At 40.4% G+C, this 18,276-nt stretch overlaps 1 protein-coding gene across 3 annotated transcripts in view; it reads left to right on the forward strand.

The window, feature by feature from the left end:
• NELL1 (neural EGFL like 1) overlaps positions 1-18,276 on the forward strand; it is a gene marked incomplete at both ends in the record, with an annotated part of 886,110 nt that overhangs the window by 208,539 nt on the left and 659,295 nt on the right. For all 3 annotated transcript variants that reach the window (XM_079707393.1, XM_079707394.1, XM_079707395.1), the window contains one exon: positions 5,832-5,931. In XM_079707393.1, coding sequence (XP_079563519.1) covers positions 5,832-5,931 — 100 coding nt within the window. The remainder of the gene's footprint in view (positions 1-5,831; positions 5,932-18,276) is intronic.

Raw genomic sequence — 18,276 nt, forward strand, 5'->3', positions numbered from 1 at the left:
TGAACAAAGTGCTGGATGAAGTGTGGGAGCTAGCCGAGCACTTACTTGGTTGAGGTGCTGTCCTAGAACGCAAGAGTGAGAGACAGAGGGAAAGAAGGAAGAGAGGGAGAGCAAATTCAAGGAGGCGCCTTCCAGAGCTGCCACTGCCCCTCAGCGAAGCAGGCCTGGTTTTGAGGGGCATCTCCAGGGAGGCTGGCTGGAACTACGGTGTCTCAGGATAGACCATCTCTCCAAATGCTGTATCCTATGGCATTTCATTTGCTTTTTGTCACATCCCTGGAGAAAAGAAAGGAGTGTATTTGAAAGGTTGAGGAGAATGAGGCATTTAGAGACAGGTTGAAGTTCTCCGGGAACTCGAATCTGGTTCTTTTTGGGGAGCTTCAGGGGAGGGAAGGCTCTTTCCTGTCTCCTGTCTCTCATTGGCCAGAATCTACCGCAGGAGTTAACTCCTTTGAGCCTCTCCATTGTGTTTCACATTCGCTCTTTCTTGGCTGCCCCTGGGAATGGCAGAGATTCCATGGGTCTGGATAGTCTGGCGGGTATGCAGGTGTGGTGGTCCTTCTGCATCAGTGGGGACTGTGGGGTGGACTCCTTAGTCTGTGGCAGAGGTAGAGATGGTGTGACAGTGGGGGCTCCGTAATCTGTCAATCAACCATGGGAGCTTCCAAAAACCTGGGAGTGGGGAAGCGGGTGGGTGGCTCCCAACGTGTGGCTGGGACATTACCACATAGGGATGGTGGGTGGATTAAATGAGATAAAGCATGTGAAGGACTTCGTTGGTACAAAGTAAGCCCTCAACACGTGTGAGCTATGTTTCTTATTCCACATGACCACACATATCCTCCCTGAATATAAGGCAGATGTCACATTCTCTGTAGATTGTTTCACTTCTGGGGGAGGGAGGTGATTTGGACTCTAAAACCCTTACTTTTTTCTTCCACCTCAAGGGAAGTTGGGATGACTAAAGGCAGTCTTACCCACTCTGCTGATGATCCTTGTATCCACCCTGCATCTGTCACAACTAGCAACCCCCTTTACATATTGGGCAGAAGTAGTGGGTAACCCTGGCAAGGGTCACGACTGTGACTCGATCCCTGGTATCAGCAGAGAGGATCAGGGCAGACACCATCTGAGACCTCTAGAAGATATGGGTGTGGACTTAAATGCCCGCATATTGGAAATGTACTTAACATGATTATTGGCACATTGTAGGTACTCTCCTTGCTCTGGTTCATCTTTTACTGCTTTTGTTTTGTTATGGTTTTATAACTTAGGAAGAAGTTGGGGCAGACAGGTTATTCTCTGCATATGTGGTTTGTGTGCATGTGAATAATTTCAGCATCTTTTAAAAAGTCATTAATTTCTTCATTTATTGTCTTTCTACAGTTATTTACTCAATACTTTATGCACAGAGGGAAGCATCACTGACAATAATATTTAACATTTCTTGAATAAGTATTTTCTAGACACTGTTTAAAACATTTGAAACTTTATCTAATATAAACCTCATAATAACCCTGTTATTAGGTAGGGGTAGGTAGCATTATTATCATCCCCATCTTACAGATGAGGAAATTGAGGCACACATGATCAGAGTCACATAGCTAGTAAAGGAATCAGTTGGGATCTGAACCTGTGTGGTCTGAATCTACAGCCTCCTCTCTTAGCCTCTCTACTGCCAGTCCTGATGGTGTTAGACTTGCTTGGAAATAGTTCGCATTTTTGAATCGTAGAAGGGTGGATTCAGAAGGATTGAATGATCACTTTTCAGTCTATCTGAGAATACCAGATTGGTCAGGCTATGGCTCATTGATTCCCTTGATAAAGGGTAGCATTTATAAAAGGCCAGAGAAGAGCTTTGGGACATATTTAATGGATGTGGTCAGCAGGGAGAGAGGGTGACGGGTGTAGGATGAGAAGGCCTCGGGTCTCTCTCGGGCAGCCTTTTGCAAGATTTAAGCCTTAATGCCCTAAGGTACCTGTTGTATGTGATGAATTAACTTCTCTCCTAGACATCTAAAATGGTCTTGCATAAGTGCTATCCTTGGGAGAATTGAGCAAATAATTACTCAAATAACTGGTGTTCTATGGTTCAAATGCAGATACCCAGTTGAAAAAAGGCTGCCTGGTGATCCATGCGTTTCATTTTCCTGGGATCATTTCAAAGCTTCAGCAACACCGGTTAGATAAGAAACAAACTTTTCTTTTCAATATTTTCACCAAGTGATTCCAGAAGTTAACATACTGTTTCGTTTTGTTTCTTTTATCAAGATGAATAAACTCTCCTAGCAGTCTTCATCAGTTTTGTCCAGTTATTGCTGCCCTGTGACATTATTTTAGGCTAGCAACAATTTTTAAATTTTACTTAAAGATATGAGTTTTATATGGTATTAGAAATTCATGTTGAAGCATAGTGATTAGTAAAGAACTTGAAAGTGTTTATATTTGATCAGTGACATGGTGACAGTTATTCTAAATGAGAAAGAATGGATGAATTATATTTTGCCACCAATGCAGAGTTCCAAAGGTCATAAAATAACATAAAATAACAATAACAATCAGGAAGGTTTAAAAATGTTAATCATCAGATACTTATTAGAGTTTGAAAATAAAGTAAAAAATGGTTTGTGCCAAATTATGTGGCTGGACTAAATGGATTTGGTGGCACTTATGTTACTGTAATCACAGTTCATATTATTTTCAAATTCATGCAAAGGGGTTTGTCTCTCTTTGAACATTTGGAATTACGGTCTTACTCATTAAATATGTTAAAGGTTGATTGGAATTGTTGACTGCTTTAATCAGTAGTCAAAGCAACCTTTTATATGTTAAAAAAAAAAAAGAGAACCTTTCATGTGTAATTATTTTTTAAAAAGCCTTCTGTAGCATTTTTATTTTTTTTTTAATTCAAGAATTTATTTTTAATGATCATCATAACAAACCTGTAGAAATCAGGAAAACGATAATGATGTTTTTGCGGTACGCGGGCCTCTCACTGTTGTGGCCTCTCCCGTTGCGGAGCACAGGCTCCGGATGCGCAGGCTCAGCGGCCATGGCTCACGGGCCCAGCCGCTCTGCGGTATGTGGGATCCTCCCGGACCGGGGCATGAACCCGCGTCCCCTGCATCGGCAGGCGGACTCCCAACCACTGCAGCACCAGGGAAGCCCGGTAATGATGTTTTAAAATACACAGAATTTGAAGCAGTTTGCTGAAGCTTGTTGACACCTGACACAAAGATAGGGGTTTTAAATGTTTTCAGGTAGCTACCAAAGAGATATTACTGCATGCAGATTTTTAACTTGTATTTACAAACATTTCATTTCCAAAGCATTGCTAAATGAGTCTTGATTTTTCCCATGTACCAAAAACACATTCACCTTAGATTTCAGTGACAAATGTAGTGTTTTTAATATTGCTTTTTTAAATAAAAGCAAATATATACTCAAGATATAAAATTTGGACTATAGAGAAAGGAAGGAAATATAAGGAAGTAAAAGAAAATCACTCCAGAATCTCACTGCCTAGAGATAATCTCTTTTAACAGTTACATTTTTTGACAGCGAGAGTGAAATTTATCTCATCGTCTTAGTTGAGATTCTCCTAGAAGCAGACCCTGAGCTCAGGATTTTAGTACAGTGATTTATTAAGATAGTGCTCCTGGGAGGAAGAAGTAAGGGTGTGGGGATGCAGGCTTGGGCAGGGCAGGCAGTGCAGCAAGGGTGCAATTTTAGGTGAAAGGTCAGAGGTACCCTGATTCACCTGGGGTTCTGAACGTACCCCAGCTATCCTCTCCCCTTGAAGTAAAGAACCTCCCATGCCTGTCAGTCACTGGCTCTGGGCCGTGGGGCTGGGGGTTGTGGAACTTGTAGGTAACTTCTGGCTCCCTGCCAAGTGGCTCCAGTGCCCAAAGGGACCCTCTGAGGGTTGAGAGATGAGCCATTAGCAGAAAGGCATTTGAAGTTGGGGGATGGGCACAGTGAACTGATAAAAGGGATCCAACAGAGTTCACCATTCATGTTTATGCAAGGAGACAGTAGATAATGAATAAATACATTAATATTGAAGGATAGAAGTCGAGGCAGCAATGGTAAGTAATTAAGCATTGTGTTTTCCTTTGCATTCAGCTTATGCTGCTGATAATGAGGTTATTAACATCCATTGGTTTGTAATAATCGGTTTGATTCCCTGTTGCAAAAGCTGAGGTACAGCTGATAGGCATACTGCCCTTAGACTGGTGCTAGCTCTTGAGGCCAGGTGCCATCCAGCGTGGCCTGGATTGAGGGGTGAGAGTGGAATGTAGCTGAAACGGGGACCGTGGGCGAATAGCAGGATCAGTTCTCAGCATCTTAGGGCCAGTTTTAAGATAGGAGAAAAGCAAGAGATCTAGATGCCTTGAGACAGATCAAGAAATGAAGAGCAAAAGGGAACAAAAGACACCACAAGGAATGCCTTGGCTGAAATTTATGAGAAAGGAGAGGAAACCATGGTGCCAGTAATCCAGATGATGAGTAGTTGGAAGTTAAATTACATTTGACATTTAAAATTATGTTCATATTTACGAATGGATGTGCCTAATATAATGGGAGTTCTGCCAAACCAGGGAACCCTGGAATGACAGCATATCTTGGAGATGGAAAAATCAGAATCTCCCCCGTCCTTCCTGGTGGCCCAGCTCCATCCTATTCTCCCATCTGTGTTGAGAATTACCTTTTGGACTTAAATGAGCTTGCTTCTTGGTTGACTTAACCATGCTGTTAAGAATGGGAGAAAAAAGCTTAACATTTTAGATAAAATAAGGGACTCTCAAACCCTTTTTTATAGTAACTATTGAGCTGATTTTAAAAATTCAGAGTGAAACTAAGTATAGTTGCTAGTGATGTCAACAAAGAGGGACCTTTGGTGAAGTGAGGTCCTAAAGATTCACCTGCTGAATTTTTTAAATTTTATTCTAAGTGATTTTATTTATTTCTAGGGAAAATCTAGTGCTCATCTAACTGACCCACTTTCAGTTCATCGTACCTGTATACCTTGGTCCTTGCTGGTCCCTCTGCCGGGAAAGTCTCTTCTTCCTTATCTTATTCCATTATTTAGTTCCTTCAAATGTGGCATTTTCTTCATAATTTCTCCCCACTTGGGCAGAATTAATTATTCTCCTATGATGCGTTACCATAGCATAATTAGAGCACATTTTTTTTTTAGGACTTACTGTATTGTATTATGGTTTCTAGTTTAAGAGGTTTTTTTCTCCCTCCATCCAAACTGTGAGTCCATCAAGGGCAAGGAAGATGTCTTATTTATCTTTGGGTTCACAGTGCTTGTGATCCAGGGCAGTGCCACCACTGTCTCATAAAAGCTCATGAGAGCTCATTGTACATAACTTCCCAACTCTGTGGTCAGTGATGTCATGTTGGTAGTTCACAATGTCCGGTTATTGACACCACAGAAATCAGCAAATGCTAACTTTAGGGTTCCCCCATCCAATAGTCAATTGTTAAAAATTTACCAGCTCTGCACTGTCGGTGACATTCTGCTATATAGAAGATACTCAAAACGCATTTGTTAAAACAAAAAACAAAAAAGAAAAAAAAAACCCAATTGTTGAAATTGAGGCTCTTCTGATATAGAAAGGGAAATTGGCCTTCTCTCTTCCAGGAGTCTCATCAGTTTAATTTGCGACTTTGTCATTATCCTGGGATTCCTGGGATTCCTGGGATTCCTGTTAATTATTGTAGGTGGTTATCACCGCAGGCTATTAACAATGAGCATTTATGTTTGGATCAGCAACTAAAAATATGAACATTTTTTTGTTTCCTGATTATTTGGCTTGCAGGGTGGAGTTTTAGTAAAAATTACTGAAGCGTGCCCTCCTTTGAACTGCTCAGAGAAGGATCACATTATCCCAGAGAATCAGTGCTGCAGCGTCTGCAGAGGTAAGAGGGCTTGGCGATGGGGCTTTGGGTGGGGATGGAGGGCAGGAGTTGAAGGTTTAATGACTAGTGTGATGACAATAACAATTGTCCAAAACTCTGCTGCTTAGATATGTGTATATGCTATTTACTGTCCTCAGTTATAGTCTTATCAATTGTAAAACGGGGATAATAATCCTATCTACTTCATAAGACTGCTGTAAGGATTAAATGGGATAATGCATAAGCACCTAGCATCATGCCTACCACGTGATAAATATTCAGTGAACCATGGTTCCTATAATAATGATAGTTCCTGCATCATTATTGCATTTTTTTCTCATGAGTGGGATTGGGAAACGTTCTTATCAGCTCTTTCCATGGGCCAATTCCCCTATCTGCCAGAGGATGACATACACTGAATCCTTAGTCATAGATTTATATACAGCTTTTTTACTTCCTGCAAGGAAAAAAGCTTCAAGTAAGTAACACTTAACTGCTAATTAATGCACGAGCAGAAATTATTTTGCTGCCTATTCCTGAAATTCCCTCTTTTCCAAATTTATTTCTTCAAATCCTCTGGATCAAATATCACTTCCTCTCTGAAACTTCTCACCCAGGCAGAATTAAATAGATTAGGAGAATCTAAAACTGATTTAAAATCTTACCAAAAAAAAATCCAGTTAACTCATTGCTATTATTTTAAACCTCTACCCACCACATACAGTCTTCTCCACATTCTCACATATCCAGTGAGTTACATTCTTTTTGGTTTACCTTGGAAGCGTCTAGAGTTAAGAAGCCAGGAGCATAACAGTTTAGCTCAGGTTATATCCTATCTTACTTTTTTCTGTCTTTTCTCTAACACAAGCGTTGGCAGATATTTTCTGTAAAGGGCTGCAAAGTAGATATTCTAGGCTTTCGGGGGCCAGAAGGTTTCCACTGCAACTACTCACCCCTGCTGATTTATGGTTTCATTCGAGCAGGATCATTGATTATCCCACAGAAATTCAAAAAGATTTTCATTGCTCTGACCCAGTTTACAACAGACTGGGTACCACAGCTTCTGCTAGCACTTCTCAGGGATGCAGAAACTTTTTTTTTTTTTTTTTTTTAACCAATGAAGATGCTGAGAGATGTGACATCTCATTGAAAAGATGACTCATTTAAGGCTCCTGTTGCTAACGACCTGGTGGCTTTTACCAAAGCTAAGTCAGCTTTGAGGGAAAAGTGGGAGGCAGGAATAGGGCTTCATAGATGCGATCATAGCCAGGGCCAATCTGTACAGTTGAGGATTATCTTCTTCCTCCCACCTGCTTCCTTCTCAGCCAGGAAACTACCAGCTCTTTTATTTAGCAGCTGATGGTTTTTCTTGGAGGCGCATGTGAGTGAGGGAGTTATTTATGTCCCTTGACAAGTCTGTGTTTTAACAGGAACCAACGTATGTCTTTAGAAGAGATAGGGAAAAGGTGGGGAGGTTCTTTTCCTGGGAAGCGGGTTGAATGAAACCATTTGGGTATATGGATTCTCTTAGGTTTCTCCTATTTATTCCTATCTCAGAATTCAGACCCTAGAATGAAAAAAGCACTATTTTTGACTGAAGCCCTTGTCAGCACCATTTACTGTCATTACCTCCTTTCCTGTTGACCCATAGCAGAGAGGAGCCCAGAACATTCAGCCCACTTGTCCACATACTGGGACTTGCTCTGCACATTGGACAATCAGAAAATGAAAAGGATATTTGTCTGGGCAGTGGGGTGTTCTGTTTTTCAAAAAAATGTAAAATTTATGTGATGATGAACAAAAAAAATCCATCCAGATGTGCTCAAAGGTCCATTGTCTTGACCTATGCTCTCCATGAATTTTGCTCTGTGTCTCTTAATTCCAATTTATTTCCCAACAGCATCCTTAAAAGTAGCCTAAGAGTTTCTCACAATATTGTGGGAGATATTTTTCCCCTTTGACTTCTATTTGTCTTTTACCTTTTCCTCTGTGCTCATGTTTTCTGAGTGGAGTCTTGGAAGATGAGGGGGGCTGGACAATTTTGATTCTAATTAGACTGGGAAAGCCCGCTGGGCCTCTTCTAAGGCACGTTATTCAGTGCTCCTTCCCCCTCCTCCTGGCCCCTCTCAAAACCAGAAAGTAATGAAAAGATGAGAAACGCTCAATTTCTATGTAAACTAATTTTTATCCTGCATATGGAGAGGCTATACCATTTGCTTTGTGGATTGAGGCTGTCTCCTGATTGGCAGGCAGCGAGCGAGCAGAGAGAGGTAAGGCTGATGGCCTGAAATACTTATTTCAGGGATGAGCACAGCGGTGTGATTTCAGCTGTGTGGTTTCTGCCACCCTGATATTATTGATTACAGACACGGAAGTGGCTGTAGCCTCTTTCAATACCTGTACTGAAGGCCCTTTAATTAGCATATTTATCATCTCTCTTTGTCTTACTGGGAGTGTCAGGTCTTTAGTCTGAGGGAAATCACCCCTCAGTATCATCGCTCAGAAATCTGAGTCAAAACCTTTCTCATGCCTGCTTGGGTTTTGAAGTTTTCCAAGGTTTATTTTCATTAGGTTTAGACTGGAATTCGAGAAAGCACAGACGGTGCTTTTTGCCCCCTGTTGGTTGATTAAATAGTATCCATAAAGCTCTCCAACTTGGAAAAAATAACGCTTGTTTTAATGATTACTTTTTTTTTTTTTTTTTGCGGTACGCGGGCCTCTCACTGTTGTGGCCTGTCCCGTTGCGGAGCACAGGCTCCGGACGCACAGGCTCAGCGGCCATGGCTCACGGGCCCAGCCGCTCCGCGGCATGTGGGATCTTCCCGGACCGGGGCACGAACCCGCGTCCCCTGCATCGGCAGGCGGACTCTCAACCACTGCTCCACCAGGGAAGCCCTAATGATTACACTTTATGAATCGATTTTTTGAATGTAGGAGAAAAGGGAGGGATGAAGATATGTTCCTACCATATAGAATAGTCCTGTTGTTTTCATGTCAATGACTGAATGAAATTATTTTCAGTACCAGCTGAAGGCTCTGTTTCATCTGTGAAATAGTGTTAAGACCCATTTTGCAGAGTTATAACTTGTTTCCTCAAGACCTAATGTGTTGGCTTGATTATGAAGCTTTTTTTTTTTTTTTTTTTTTACCGAGTCATGCCCATTTTCTGAAAAGGTGGTATGGTGATACAGCTCCCTCCCCCACTTGCTTCCATTCAAGGAGAGAGGTGCAGATTATAGTTTTATACTGGGTTTTTCTCTTTGTGGGAATCAGACCTAAGACCTTCGAGTTAAGAATAACAGGCTCTGGCTGATTTATACTGTTCATTGTATCAGCAGAACTGATATCCAGACTTGGTGCTTGGACACCTTGCCTCTTCAAATCTTGGGTAATGACAAATGCTGTAACTAATTTCTCTACCCTTCAGAGAAAAATGAAGGTAATCAGCTGAACAGGTAGTTATATCCACAGGGCTACTGGTGCAGCCAGGATGCTGTTAGGGACAGAACTGCAGGACGGTTAGGGAAGACACATGCCAAAAGAATCAAGATGTTAGACGTTGGCAGGGAGAAGCCACTCTGCAGTTGCTGGGGTCCAAGGTCTCAGTCACCAGTGACACTACCCAGAACAGCCCTAATCACTGGTGCAGTTTGTTTCTGATGCCTCAGGACAGTTTGTGCTGGCAGTATGAAATTTGCTTACCCTCATCATTACCTTGAGGTAATGGCTATAACAGGAGCCCATCCACTTGAGCATAAGGCCACAAGGGTGGAGAAAGGAGAGTGGGCACCGGAGTGACATCTATGCTTATGCCTTGGAAGAAGTAATAAAAGTGTGGATGTAGCCCCAGCAGAAAAAGATTGCTCATAAATTGCCAGTGCTCTCAGTTGAAGGGGGAACAAAAGCCAACTTGACTGTGTATTCTCAGGATCGCTCCAGGAAGACACACCAATCATTTGGCTCATCCCAGAATTCTTGCTACACTCCTTAGGGTTTTATTCCCTTCATAATTGGCTCCAATTTTATCTTCAGTGTTGCCAATGACTTTGGAGGGTTTGGCTGCATGTTTAAGATTTTCAGTGTTGAGGAAAAAGTTATTTCCAACATCTGTTCCCAATGTGTTTATCTGTAATTTTAATTCATGCCCACTTGCCTTGTCCTCTGGCCCAGGCTGAAATTAGTTGAGATTGTTATTTGTACTACTTAAGATTTTATGCCCTTCAGTTAACTCCTCCCAAAGAGGTGTGGCATGATTTTCTTTTTTTCTAGTCCTCACCATCATCTTAGATGAATTTGTAACTGAAATGGTTTTAGAGGATTTCAGTGTATTTGAGATGAAAAGAGACCTGTAAAAGAGGCACTTAATCAGAAGGTAAACTAGTGCCTATATAGAGGAACACATAGTTTATAGATGAGTCAGGTCCTCTGCATATTGATAGATGGAATCTGATCAAAATACCTGCAGCTGTGGGCCACAGTGGGCACTGGAATGACAGGGCTATATGCTCAACTGTTGAGGTTGGGAATAGAGGGCATTTGGAGAAGAGTTCAGTCTCAGGGAGCCCTTGAATTCTGTGTTCCTGAAAGTGCCACAATGGATCCAGGCCCAGGGAGCCTTGGGAAGGAGGCACATTGCCCCAGAGAGAAGGCCTGAAACTAAGACCAGGCTGCCTTGGACTGGAAGGACCCCTAAGTGTTGACTATTGTAGAAAAACCAATTGCTTTCTAAGACAGAACCTGTGAGAATCCAGAGCTCTGTCTCTAGTAGGCCCATTCCGATGTTACAGCCCTCTGTCCACAGGAGCTAAAGGACTGTCCTCACCCCTCCAGGGCCCAGGCCTCTGTGGTATGTATGTTGGTTGTGGAGTACATTAGGGCATCCTGTTCCCATAAAGGATCTTTGGGCCGTATCCTTCCTATAGGGCCAGTCCATGGGTGGAGCTGTCTCCATACCAACTAGGCACATGGAATATATTGTACTCAGTTTACCTTTGCTCCTTGTGACTTTCAAGCTTGGGCAAGCAGCAGTGATATGAGGAGTATTGGCTTTCTAGAATTTGAGTTAGTGTAGAGAAATCTGAAGTGCATTTTCAGATTGTCATTTCAAAGGTGACCTGCTTGACCTCTGGGGGATGCATTAGGTGGGGGAGATGGAGGACAAGCAGTGGTGCTCTATGTGGAATCAACCTTTATCTTAGAGAAGCTAACTCCTGCCCAAGGGTAGTGACCTATTCATTCCTTGCTGTGGAAGAAGTCACAGTAGTAAACCGTAAAGATGCTTATCCATTGTTGGATGGAGAAACCAGAGATGAAGCAGAATGGGTGGATGGTTTGCTGTACTTATAAAAAGGTACAGAGTGGGATCTGGAGAGTAGCAGTGTGAGGGCTTCATTACGATGGGCAGGGTTTATTATATGCAGATTAGGCCAATGGATTTAAAGAAAGCAACGAGTTTTACAAGTGTTATTGATCTTTCACTGGCAATAGAACTCTAGATCCAGGACCACAAAGGGGAGTCCAAATTTTAGACCGCTCCCAATGAGAGGAGAAAATATGGCCCCAACACTTAACGTTTCTTCTTTAGTTTCCTTGATCATGTCGTGGACACGTGCTGCTCCCTGTGTTTGGAACTCTTAGGCTTTGTCCAGTCAACCTCACTCATCCCTCAAATCTCCTTTTGATGCCTAGTGTTAGGACCCTTCTCTGTGATACATTCCGGAAGTACCTTGCTTCTCTGCATCACAATATTTCCTGTAACCCAACACTCAAGGGTAGACATCCCTGCTAGAGTGTTAGATGAATGAGGGCATGTTTATGATGTTTGTGGCATTTTTGTTATATCCCTGTTGTCTAGCACAGTGGCTGGGCACACAGCAGGGGCTTAATATTTGTCAAGTGAATGAACAGTACTTCTGCCAGGAACAAAAATTAAGGAGGTGGTTGGAATAAAACCTGGAATCCCATTTCAGCAGATTGTGTGTCTTCCTCTGAGCATCTGCTCATTTCCACCGCTCGAGTGTAAGTAAGCTCCAAGGGGGTCTTACTCATCTTGGTATCTCATCCATGGATGGTGTTCCGTTGTGTGATGTTATTTTTCTTCTGACTTTGAGTCCTCAAGCAGCAAGTAATAATGGACCATGTCCTGGAGAAAGAAATAAGGTTTGTTCCTTTGGAAAGATTCAAGGCATGTCAGGGACTAGAAATTGCTAATGACTGATGGAGTACTGGTCTCTTCAGGCCAGGGTTGGCGTTCCTTGAATGTCCCTTAATGATTAAAATTATGGCTGGGAGGTCGTGTAGAGTGGTGGAGAGAGACTGGGTATTAGAATCATATTTGGGTTTATATCTCTCTTTCACCCATCGCCTGCTAGCGACGTGACCACAAGGAAGGTAATTAACATCTTTGAGCCTTGGTTTATTCATCTTTAAAACACTCTTTTAATTCTAGTTTTGGAAGAGTGAGGATTTAGTCATTAGCTCTACAAATATTGGAGAGTTTATAATGTGTTGGATATTGCCTTAGGCACAAGGGAAACAAACTCACAGGGTCCTTTCCCTTGAAGAAGTGAGCTTCTCATGTGAAGACAGACATTCAAAAAATAAACACAGAAATTAACATGTAATTAGTAATTGTGATACCTGCTATAAATAAGAAGAATAGGGTGGTATGGGAGAGAGTAATGGGACAAGAAAGCCTTCTCTGAATAGATTATATTTAAGCTGGGACTTGATGACTGAGTAGAAATTATTCTGGCAGGGATGTTTCATAATGTTCTGAGTTGGTGGGACAAGCTTGCAAAGACCCTGAATCAGGAAAGAGACTGGAGTACTAGAAGAATTAAAACAAAGGCTGATACAATTGGAGGGAAATGACAGAGGGAGAGGAGAGTCTTGTTTGTTGTTTCAAATCGAAGTTAAGGATTTTGTATTTTTTCTTAAGTAAAATGGGAAACCCTCACAAGATTTTTAAGGGGGATAGTGACATGACCCAATCTGTTTTATTTATGTATTTGTTTATTTAGGCTGCGCTGGGTCTTAGTTGCGACATGCGGGCTTCTTAGTTGAGGCATGCGGACTCTTAGTTGTGGCATGTGGGACCTAGTTCCCTGACCAGAGATTGAACCCAGGCCCCCTGCATTGGGAGCACGCAGTCTTACCCACTGGTCCACCAGGGAAGCCCCCCAATCTATGTTTTAAAAGGATTTGTTTGTGAGGAAATGACAGGCAAAAAGGGGAACAGGAAGGCAAATAAGGTGCTATCCATTTGAGAGATGATAGTTTGGAGTAGGATGAGTTTTTCTTCTTGCTGTGGAGTGGGGGAGAAAGAGATAGATTCCAGAGATATTCATGAAATAAAATTAATAGAACTTGGCAAGGGCCAGTATTTGAGGAGAGAGGACAAAGATGACTCCAAAAAAAAAAAAAAAAAAAGGAAAGAAGAAGATGGTTTAAGTGGATACAGGTCCTGCAGATGCTTATGGAGAACTTGGAGAGCATGGATTTTGGAATTAAGATCAAGAGTTCAGTTTCAGTGAGCTGCGAGACAACTGTGAGGACATCCAAATGAAATGTCAAGTGGGCTATGGCTATAGTGACATAAAATACAATATGTAAAGTGGGACATGCAAGACAGTGTTATTTCCTATGCTTTTAGAGGGCAGTGTGAGCCTTTGTTATTGCTTCTAGAGAAGCATGGATGTTCTCAGCCAGAGGCCAGAAGAGATTGAGCACAAGAATTGGCCTAGTCTCAATTTTCTTAAGAACAGATTGGCAGAGCCTGCAGTTGGGTCCTAAATGGGCCTATTTAAAAAAATTTTATAGGGCATAGCAGGAGTTGAGATCCACAGACATCATCAGAGAATAATCATTAGTAGTTGTCTATGCCCCAAAGTATTTAAATCATAGAATAATAATTTTCTTAGTGGTCTCTTAACAAGAGCTTGAGTCAAATCATAACTCTCCCACTTCCTGGATGTGTTACCTTGGATAAGCTAGTCCCAACCACATTTTCCTAATCTGTGAAGTGAGGATAATAGTAATCTTTAGGGTTGCTATGAGGGTTTCCCTTACTTACCTAGCTGAGGTGTGTAACATGCTTACCTCTGTGTCTGGCAAATTAGAAAAACTCAATAAATAACAGCTTTTATAATAAAAGTGTTCTCTGTATTTGGACCAGTACTAGTTAAATGATGTCACTGTGTGCTTCTAATTATAGGACGATAATTCCACAGACTCTAGAGCTACTTATTAAAAATATTCAAGTAAAATAACTTGAATATTGAGTAGGTGTGTGCGCATGTGCGTGTGTATTCTACAATCTGGTCACAGCTTCTGATTCTGGGAAAAAAAGACAGTGATTTAAGAAAGAGGGTGATATATATATATATATATATATATATATATATATATATATCTGTGTACTTTCACAAGTGCACTAACTTCTCTGAGCTTCAATTGCTATATCTGTGAAATAGGGATAATAATTCCAGTTTCGTAGGCTTGTTAAAAGAATTAAATGGGATAATGCATCTGAAACACTTCACTGAGTGCCTAACATATATTACATGTTCAGTAACTGTTAATCATTATTATTACAACTGTGCCAGATTATTTGAGGTTCTTTTTCCTCAAGGGCTGGAATTCCATTCCTCCCACTAGGATCTGTGTCTTGTCCCTTTTCAAGTTTCTACCTGTGATGAATCAAAGGTCAAGTTTTGTGTCATCTAGAAGGGATTTCTTCTTCTCTGACACACTATGATAATTTGTACTGCTCACATCTTAACTACCCCTGTATTTAGTTTATATCCCCTTAGAGTTTCTAATTTCCTTGTGGTCAGGGAATGTCTCAAACATTTTGACATTGCCCCCAGGAGCTTGCATAGTGCTGCAGTCCACAGAGTAGGTGCCCCATACAAATTCAGTGGATGATTATTCACTCATGCATAAAGGCAAGCAGGCACTGAATAAATATTGCTTGAATGAAGGCCTGCATTAATTTAAAAAAAAAACACGTGGTTTTGGCACAATAGTGAGGCCCAAACAAAGTGGATTTGTCCATAAACTGGGTTTGTCTCACAGGGGCCCTTCATTGTCCTTGAAATACAATTGACCCAACTCTCTGCATTGTGAATTGATATGGCACATGCTTGATAGAGAGATATGCATTGGAATATCAACAACGTTTGAGGGGCTTTATTCCAGCCTGTCAAATGCATGTGGAAGGAGAAGGACAGTTGTAGTCTTGGGAAAGAAAAAAAAAACCATAGCCATGTAACAAAGGATGCTCATATGACATTGAGTCAAGCATTATAATGAAAGAAAATGTGATAACTTAATTGATCAATTCTGACGTGGGGAGGGAAGACCAGGCACTTCCTCTGGCAAAGAAAGCTATGATGCCTAAAAATTGTCCCTTTGCTAGTAAAAACATCATGTACTTTTAATGGTTATTATAAGTTTTTCAAGTCCTTGTAGAAGTGTTCTTGACTGACACAGGTTTCACATTTCCAACAAATTCTTCCTCTGATTTTGACTGGGGCAATCTTCAGTTAACAGGTCAGATAGTGAGGCTGGATGTGATACCACGCTCCCCTAAGCCTGTGGATCTACTCTCTAACATCACAAGGAGCATCTACATCTTTCACTTTTTTTTTTTTTTTTTTTTTTTTTTTGCTAGGTTTGCTCTGTGAGAGGATACAGGAAAAGTACATAGGCCTTGGAGCTTACCAGACTTAATTTAGAATCTTAGCATCTCCACTTACTAGCTAGATATTAATGAGTTTGGGCTTTTCTTATCTTGAAGCTGAGGATAACAGTGTTATCAACTTATTTGAACTATGTCGTTGTCGATATTATCATTATCATAATCATTATCATTCTCATCACAGTGGCTAACATTTAGTGACCACCTAGTATGTATCAAGAATTGCTCTAAGTGCTTTATATGGATTAGCACATTTAACTCTTTCCACACATATTAATAAGGTATATTATTATCCCCATTTAAAACATCTAGTGTAATGCCAGACATTATAGGTACATGAATGTTATTATTTAATAAGAGTTGTTATCTTTTAGACTAAGTATGGTCTAAAGAGTGTTGGTTTAAAATTCTGTTTCAAAGGAAAAACATTCTAGAATGTTATCGCCAAAAGGAATTAAACTTGAAGTTGATATAGTTCAGTGTTTTCTATATTTTTTAAAGCCAGAAACTGTTGTTCACATGATCACTATATCAAAAATATAAAAGCAAAGCTATTCTATTTGAATTGGGGTGGGGGACTTGAGCCCTATCGGACAACTCATCTGTGCCCAGGATTCTGAGGAACAGTGTGGAAATCACTGATGTTGTCCTTTCCCGGTATACGTACCTAGACAGGCAAAGCTATTTATTTTGTTTATTGGTATAGACCCTGAATTATAAATTAGATCTCCTCTCCAAGAACAGTTGTTTTTTATGAGACTGCAATATGTGATGTAGCTGTATAATTATTATTTGCTAAAAGGTACTGAGTTAAAGATGAAAAAGCACCTTCATATACCTTGTTATATTTGAACTTCACAATTCCTGTGGTGGGCATAACCTATTACTTCTTGTTCACCTAAAAATGCTGCATAACGTATAAATTTTGGTGGGGGGGAGGTCGGGAGGAAATTGGTGCAGCTGGGAATTGAGGTAGGAGAAAAAAATATCAGAGACCAGAAATGTTGGAAAAGGGTGATTCTTTGAGATAAGTTAACACACTGGAGTTGGCATTTGCCCAGAGGGTAGAATGGTAGAATCTGGCTTCTAATGGACACTGTTTAAGTAGACAGGAGACAAAGCCTGGGGCTGGTGTGAGATGCATAAATCAAGAACCTTGAAGGGTAAATCCTCAGTGGGTGACTAGGAAAACTCCACTCTGCAAGAGAAAACTTGCCTATCAGTCTCGACTCTAGATAGCGAGTATGGCAGAGAAAAGTTTGCATTCCTGAAAGCTTATGGCCTAAATTTATTCTACCCGTGTGGCTCAATCCTTATGCCCCAAGGCAAAATGTAATTTAAAGTGATTTTGGGTTGATAGTTCCCTCAGGCACCTGACAAAAGCAAACACAGATGCTCTCTGAAGAAATACAATTTTACAGCCCAAACCTCAAATAATTTCTGCAGATTAAATCCTAAAAAATATGAGCTAACAAATAAAAGACTCACTCAAAACACAAGAAAATAAGTCCTCAGTCCTCATGCATGATACCCAGCAAAACAACAAACTGTAAAATCAGATGCCGATTTTACTTTAGTAAAGTCGGAAGACTGAAGATACTGGAGTTATCTGTATAAAATATGTCTAATATGTTTTTTAAAAAGGAAATTAAAAGATGAAAGAATAAGAGACCACGAATTTGATCAAGGAGACTGAAAAAGAAAGAAATTGAATTCTAGAAAATAAAAATGTAAGTAAAATAAAAATGATATGTATGACTGAAACAGAACATGACACTACTTGAGAGAATTAATAAACCAAAAGATACATCCAAAGTTAAACAGAATTCAGCATAGAAAAAAGCAAGGGGAACATTAAAGCAAGTCTAAGAAACATGGAGGAGAGCTTGAGAAGGAAGGAATAATGTTTATCTAATTAGAATTCCAGAAAGAGAGAATAGATAAAATGGTGAAAAGAGAATGTTTGAAGAGAAAATACCTGATAATTTTGCAAATTGATAAAAGATTTAATCTTTAGATTCAAGAATCCCAGGGAATCCTAGGAAGAATGAATAAAAATAAATTCACACCTAGATACCTTAAAGTTAATGAATACAAACAAACCCCGGTCCCCATCAAGCAAACAACCAAATAAAATAGATCTTAAAAGCCACAGAGAATGTGTTTGTCACATACTAAGAAATGATGATTAGGTTAACAACTGACTTCTCAACAGTGATAATAGAAGCCAGAAAACAATGGAATATCTTCAAAATGTTGAGGCAAAATAACTCTATACCCAAAAAAGCTATTTTTCAATTAGGAGGGTGGTCAAAGGACATATTTAGATAAATTGAAATTGAGCACAGTTACTATCAAAATATCTTCATTAAAGGAACTTATAAAGGATACATTAAGAAAAATAACTATCCTAGAAGGAATGTCTGAGATTCAAGAAGACTCTTGGGCAAAGAAATATTAAACATGTGGCTAAAAAAGTATGCGTCAGGAAGCATGTTCAAGAACATTTCTTGCAGCATTGTTTGTAATTCAAAACCTGCAAATAACTCAAATGTCAATGTGTAGTATAATGGATAAATTTTGGAATATTCATGCTATGGAATATTATACACCATTGACAAATAAATGAAAGATAGCTAGAGACATTAACATGGATGAATAGA

Source organism: Hyperoodon ampullatus (genome assembly GCF_949752795.1).
Source record: "Hyperoodon ampullatus genome assembly, chromosome: 7".
Taxonomy (NCBI): Eukaryota; Metazoa; Chordata; class Mammalia; order Artiodactyla; family Ziphiidae; genus Hyperoodon; species Hyperoodon ampullatus.